The sequence below is a fragment of the Puntigrus tetrazona genome, chromosome 14, assembly GCF_018831695.1.
Source record: "Puntigrus tetrazona isolate hp1 chromosome 14, ASM1883169v1, whole genome shotgun sequence".
Taxonomy (NCBI): domain Eukaryota; kingdom Metazoa; phylum Chordata; class Actinopteri; order Cypriniformes; family Cyprinidae; genus Puntigrus; species Puntigrus tetrazona.
The window spans coordinates 19,289,162-19,295,471 of NC_056712.1; the positions used below are offsets into that span (position 1 = coordinate 19,289,162).

General features: G+C 43.3%; 1 protein-coding gene across 1 annotated transcript; it reads left to right on the forward strand.

Annotated features, from left to right (window-relative positions):
* Positions 1 to 1,082: 1,082 nt before the first annotated feature.
* cxcl14 (chemokine (C-X-C motif) ligand 14) lies at positions 1,083 to 6,021 on the forward strand. The gene is made up of 4 exons (XM_043258041.1): positions 1,083 to 1,442; positions 2,276 to 2,381; positions 3,889 to 3,993; positions 4,962 to 6,021. The coding sequence occupies exons 1-4, from the start codon at positions 1,379 to 1,381 to the stop codon at positions 4,975 to 4,977; spliced, it is 291 nt and encodes a 96-aa protein (XP_043113976.1). The 5' UTR covers positions 1,083 to 1,378; the 3' UTR covers positions 4,978 to 6,021.
* Positions 6,022 to 6,310: the final 289 nt, after the last annotated feature.

Below are 6,310 nucleotides of genomic sequence, written 5' to 3' on the forward strand. Positions count from 1 at the left end.
GAGCTTTGGATGGGCCACAGACAGACATGAAATGGACTGAGGCATGGCTGGTGACAGCTGGGATGAGGCTCTCGTCCGCAGACACAGATACTCAGATGGTTCGCTTCATGCCCTCCAATCATCCATGCATGCAGAGGAAACTAGAAACAGTCTTCTCAGGGGTATCATTTACAGAGCCAAACGCTATTTGGTGCCGGCGCAGACAACAATAGCTTGTTTCGCTTGTCACCGTGTCACAGGAATTTTAACAAAGGTGACAAAAATTCGAAAGCACAGAATCGTGTTATGAAGTAGCTATTGTGTATTAAAAGCAAACCGCGTAGATCAGAGACGGCGAGTGTTATTGAATGATGCTTTCTGGCATGCAGAAACTCCCTTTGCGTGTCTCTGAGGCGCGATATTCAAATAGAAATTTGCATTATCGAAATATGTTTGAGGGAGTTTTTAAGCCTTACAAATTTAGAAGTCTTCATGAATGCATGATCACACGCGAAATAAAATGCACACCTCAAAATAGAAAAAAAATAGTTGTTTTATACTAATTCAATTTAAAAAGAAAATGCTGGAGATGTATAAAGGTGGACGGCATCAGTTCCAAGCAATAGTAATAATAAAACCTGGTCAGAAGCACAAAATAACACTTCTTACGCCGCTTTAAACATTTTATGTGCATTGCATAATACTATTATTTTATAATATAATACTAATTATTTTATATAAAAAAACCTTTACTTAACTGTAGCTCTAAGGTAAGTTCTTTAAACTACTTAACTTAAAGTTAAAGGCAGATGTTTTGCATTTAGGTCTAAAGATGTTCTTAAGAAAACACTCTTCTGCTAAAGACTGTTATGATGCTCGCAGACCATAGATTTGCTTTAAAGAAAGAGTTTGCTAAAGTGAGCCGGAATCAGAGAGAACAAATTAAGCGAGACGGCGCGAAAGCCAACGCGATCGTCTCCCCTGACAACGTACGGGCTCTCCTAATAAACTTTTTAACTCGATTTTATCGCTTTTCCTCCGGCGACGGGCGCGGAGCGCGTCCCAAACCCCCAGGGCGCTCCCTACCCAGGCGGCGTCGAACGCGTCCGCGCGCTTCCAGAGCGCTTCCTAGGCAGGCAGCTCGCTCGGGTTGGAGACGCGGCCGCAGTTAATTCGTCGGCGGGCTCTGCATATCAATGAGGCGCCGGAGCGTGTGTTTATAGAAGCTCGGAGCGCTCGAGAGCGACTCGTCAGATTGAGAAGAGCGTGACGTGTCGCGGAGCGCGCTCAACCTGCTCGTGACTGACATCGGCTCGCGCTGTTTGAGCATCTCTGTTGTTGGATTTGAGTGGCGCAAACAAACCGGAGGCTGTCGGAGCTTCTGTGCAAACTATTGGGGATGAATCGCTGCACGGCCGCTTTACTTTTGCTGGTCATCGCCGTTTATTCGCTCAACACAGAGGGTGAGTGCGTGGCGTTTTATTTTTCGGTATTATATATTTAGGATATTTCCATTATTTGGCCATTTTGGCTTTTGCGCACGAATCCGCAACTTTTTGATTTTTTTTTTTTTGCGGAATAGCAGCGAACGTCAAACGCGCCTCTGGTTCGTTCTGCAAAACTTGGCCAGCGGTTGTAAATAGCGGCTCTTTGTGTTTCTGGAGGAGTCTCGCTGGCTTGCGTCCTGAGAGGCTGTTTTGAGATGATGCTGAATGGAGCAGAGAAGATTGATGAGGGATTAGATGTAGGTCAGGCGTCTTTCACCTGCTGGAGGAGATCGAGGGGAAAACCGATCTCCACCACGCTGTTTATTTTTTTTGCGCAGCCTCGTTGTGAAAGTTCAGAAAATGCTGCCCTGGAACATGCCAGAAATCAACACTAGGAGAGATGTCTTAGTGTAGGGGGGGAAAAAAAGTAAACCCGCATTAAGTGCATTGAGTTAATGCAGAAAGTGAACAAATAAATCCTCATTAATACAGCAGCGGAAGTCGTTGTTTGGGCACAGTGTTAAACAAAAATATCATGCATATTTACGGTACTTGCTTTTTACTGTTTTTGAATGACCTTATCATGAACAAATAACACTGATGCATGTCAGTGCAAATAAGATTGCACAAATTCACATTGGCTTTTCATTAGTTTTCTTTATGAAGCTTCCCGTTTCTGTCTTCTCCGTTCAAATAACGTTATGCTTTTCTTTTCGAGCTCGTGAATCAGATATCCCTTGAAGGTTTTCGTGAGATCTGCTGCAATGATTTGTCTTCAGCCTTAACCATGCGTTTTATTCATTTCTCAGCATACAAGTGCAGATGCACAAGAAAAGGTCCGAAGATCCGGTACAAAGATGTACAAAAGCTGGAGATCAAGCCTAAACATCCCTACTGCCAAGAAAAGATGATATTGTGAGTTGCAAAAATCATTTCTTGATGTGTGCTGTGTTTTGCCGTAGCTTCTTCGAACGGATGACAGCTCCGTAATTAGCCACTCTGTACATATTATGCATTTATTACGTTTTTCCAGTAGGCTTTAATAGACTAGTCTTAGAATAAAAACTAAATATTGAACCATGAGTGTCAGCTGCTCCCCGAGACCCTGTTAGATAAAACAGATCATCTCGAGGTGGTCAAGCATGGTGATCCAGCTCAATCCAGTTCACACCAGTTTAACCAGCTCTAGCCAGACTGGAGCTGTCAGGTGATGGCCACCAAATGCACCACGGACTATCTGATGACCATAAACGACCACCTTAGATCAGCTATAAACCTCGCCAGCAGAAGCCGTTTTAACTGGATCTTTTTCGATTAGGATGCGGATGACAGGATAAAAATCTGCTATGCTTTGAAAAACGTTTAACGTGGTTATGTTGTCAGATCAGTGTAAGATCCAAATGAGTTTTTTTCTACAGCGTGAAGCAAACTTGAGCATTTTAAGCATGTCTTTTTTCGTAGATTCTGTTCCACCTGCTGGTCATGTCAGGTGTTGCAGCATATTTACAGAGCTGGGGATATTTCGAATCAATCTACGTCTATGTCAAATGAAAATGTTGATCCGATGCCTATTTAGACGTTTAAAAGAGGTTCATGCTTCACGTAGACATCTCGATGCATGTGAACGCAGAGAGGGAGATCTGTCTGCAGTTTAGAAATGTTCCTCGCAGCTGTAGATTAGGGTCACACCTGATTCATTTACAGTGATGTTTTAAGCGTGCGGACATTCCCGATTCGACCCGTGTGATCGTTCGAAGCCGTTTTTCACATTTCGGCCGGTTATGCACGCTTGCACATTTCCTAAATAAGAACATTAAAATAAACGCATCGGTCATCTAGCTCATTTGTCTGGATTTGCATCGGTGAGCTCTGACCTCAGACGAAAACAAACCCGGTGGACTCCGCTGAAAGTGTTCCCTCTTCTTCAGTTCATGGCACCGGACTCCGAGCCGGAGTTTAACATTCTGGAAGCTTCCCCGGTCTCACAAGAGCTCCTGCTCTGTTTTAAGAGGCCAGTGAGGAGTTCGGAGTCAACAAACATGTTCTTTTGGCTGCGCAGGTGAATAATAAAGCGCAAATCCGAATAAAATGCTAGGCACTCTCGGCCGGTTTGCTTCAGCGACGTGGTAAATGTCTATTTAATAGGCAAAGTAAGCTGCGGTGTTGAATCCTGCTTCGAATTTGTATTCGTTTGCCAGTCGAGATGATTCACCGGGATTTGCCCTGCGTATAAATTAAACGAGCGTCGCAATCGGATCTTCAGCGCAAGAAATAAAGTGCGTTTGGTGATTAACGACGCGCATGAAATCTGTTAAGAGTGTTGTTTGCGTTGCTCGAACATGACTAATGTTCTCCTCTCGTCTCATCCTGTTTACCCGTCTTCCTCTCCTCTCATCCCTGTTTTTTTCCCATGTGTTTACAGCGTCACTATGGAGAATGTGTCCCGTTTCAAAGGTCAGGAGTACTGCCTGCATCCCAGACTCCAGAGCACTAAGAACCTTGTCAAGATCTGGAAGGACAAACACAGGTAGCGTTCGGTGAACTTTAGCTGATCTTCTTGAGGCTTCCAGCGTTAGTCGATGTAAACCGCTGCCTGCCAGAGCCGCAAAACCTAAAACCCAGGTCAAAACCCAAACGACTCACGCACTTTGGCACATTTCCCAAATGAAACATTCAAGAGAAATCCAATGAGTGGCTCGATAAAGTCAGATTCGCGATGTCGGACAGATATGAAGCGGTTAGTTGGATTGAATCTTACGGAGGGCTTTCATTTTGCGCACGGTAACAGAGTGTATGTGCTTTGATTGGAGCCGAAAGAAAGTTTTATTCAGTATTTTATTATTAATAACCGAACATCGTTAGAAGTCTTGAAGAAAGTGTAGTGCGTTTGCGCTTGAAACGAGAGCGAACGTCTGTCAGCGGGGTACGAAAACTAAACCAGTATCACAAAACAAGACCGCTTTTAATCTAAAAATCTTAGATTTTGGTTTAAGAATCAGACACTTGCACCGAAAAACAAGTGATTTTCGAAGTTATTTCCAAATTCTAGCGCCAGAGAGCAAAGGAGCTCCATTCAATGCTTTCCTTAAGTTTCCTGTACATAAAAAGGTCTCAAACTTATATTCATAAAACCCCAAATAAGACGAGGAACATTACAGGTGCACATTTTTTTTTCTTCTTAAAGTGTTTATTAAAAATCAATTCAATAACGCTTCTGAAAAATGTATGAAATGTCACCACGAAGTTGTTAGGAAGAGTTGTTTACTATAAAAATGAATGCTTATTACTAATTTAACACTGATTAAAATGACTGCTTATGTTTTCATTGCTGTTCCCTCACGACTCTCTCTCTCATCCCATAGCCTTGCGTTTATTTTACAATGATTTAACTCTGTTTCGCGCGCGCTCAGAAGACACTAGGTGTCAGTATAAGCTCGGAAACATCTCCAAAAAGCCCCAAATGAAACCTGTGAATTCTGTTTTGTCCCTCCGCAGGGTGTACGTGGCCTAAACCCTCTCCGTTAGGCACGAAGCTGAAAACACTGCGGGATGCACAGCGCCTCCAGCGAACTGTGGAAGACCAGAGGACCGATTTTTTTTTTTTTGTAAAGCATGACAAAGCATATACCCAGACGAGCTTATCAAGCACACCAGTTATATTAATGTGGAATAATTTATAGTCGTACGAGAATGTTTCTTATACAGTGTAATCGTGAGCCGAGCGCGCGGAGCCACGGCGGAGAACAGTCCCTGTGAATCAGCAACCATCTGTGAGAAGTGACCATTACATTTTCCGCGACGTTTCCCCGAAGCATCAGTTCTCGGTCTGATTTGTTGTGTCGTGGCGTATAAAGGGGTCCTGGCGCTCGTATTTGGACGCGGCCCGGTGCGAAACTACTGTGATAAACTAAGATCTTAGAGAAAAAGAACGGAAATATCGAAGACGCGCACAGAGACTTTGCGTTCCACGCCAACGTTCAGCCGGTTAAAAGGAGGCAGAGCGTTATTCCTCGAAATCATTTACAAAGTAACGTATCTCCCCGTAAGTGCCGGAGGACTTTTTTGGCTTCTTTTTCGTAACTTATTCGCTTGGCGAAAGAGTCGAAGCTGCGTCCGATAACACCCGCCGCTTGAATCTCTATTTACTCGTACGCTTCGGGCGGGAAAAGCGCGCGGACTTCGGGGTGGCGTGTTTAAAACGAAGCTTTTTATTTAACATGGGCCCTCCTTTCAGCACACTCTGAGCTGCACGCGCCCCGTCTTCGAGGCGTGCAGGTTTTGTAAGCTGTTTTGTTCGGCGTGACCGTGTTTTTCTTTTTGGTGAATCGTTTCTCGTCTCCTCTTGTACATCGGATCGTACGCGTAAAGCACACGGATGTGTATAGACCACCTAGCCTAGCTTGTTCAGACGTTATTAGCGAAGCCTATGTATCGTATCGCAGAATTGTTGTTTTACTATTTAAATAATAAATCATAGAAACGTTTGCGCGTTTGGACTGACCCACCAGACGCAAGGAGTGTAATCTTCGAACACAGCAATAAACATTTAAATAAATCTGGGTGTGTGTGTGTGTGTGTGTGTGTGTGCTTTATATCGCTTCATCGTTTTATTGCAATGCGGACTGTGTGATAATGTTAATAAAAGAGGCCATTTTTTGGCATTTAAGATAGTTATTGTACAGTTATATATTATTACGGTAAGAAAATATACACTGAATGAAAAATACTCATTATGAAATATGTTATTAAACTTATCTGGTTTGAGCATTTTTGCATTTCTCAGTCACTGAAGCTAAAAACGAAATAAAAACAATTTATCAAGACCGTACAGAATGCGCGTAGAA

Bases quoted from the DNA above. Each gene is read 5' to 3' on its own strand.
- cxcl14 (XM_043258041.1), top strand. From the start codon at position 1,379: ATGAATCGCTGCACGGCCGCTTTACTTTTGCTGGTCATCGCCGTTTAT. The intron at 1,443-2,275 runs GTGAGTGCGTGG...TTCATTTCTCAG, and splicing joins TTATTCGCTCAACACAGAGG to CATACAAGTGCAGATGCACA. The intron at 2,382-3,888 runs GTGAGTTGCAAA...ATGTGTTTACAG, and splicing joins TGCCAAGAAAAGATGATATT to CGTCACTATGGAGAATGTGT.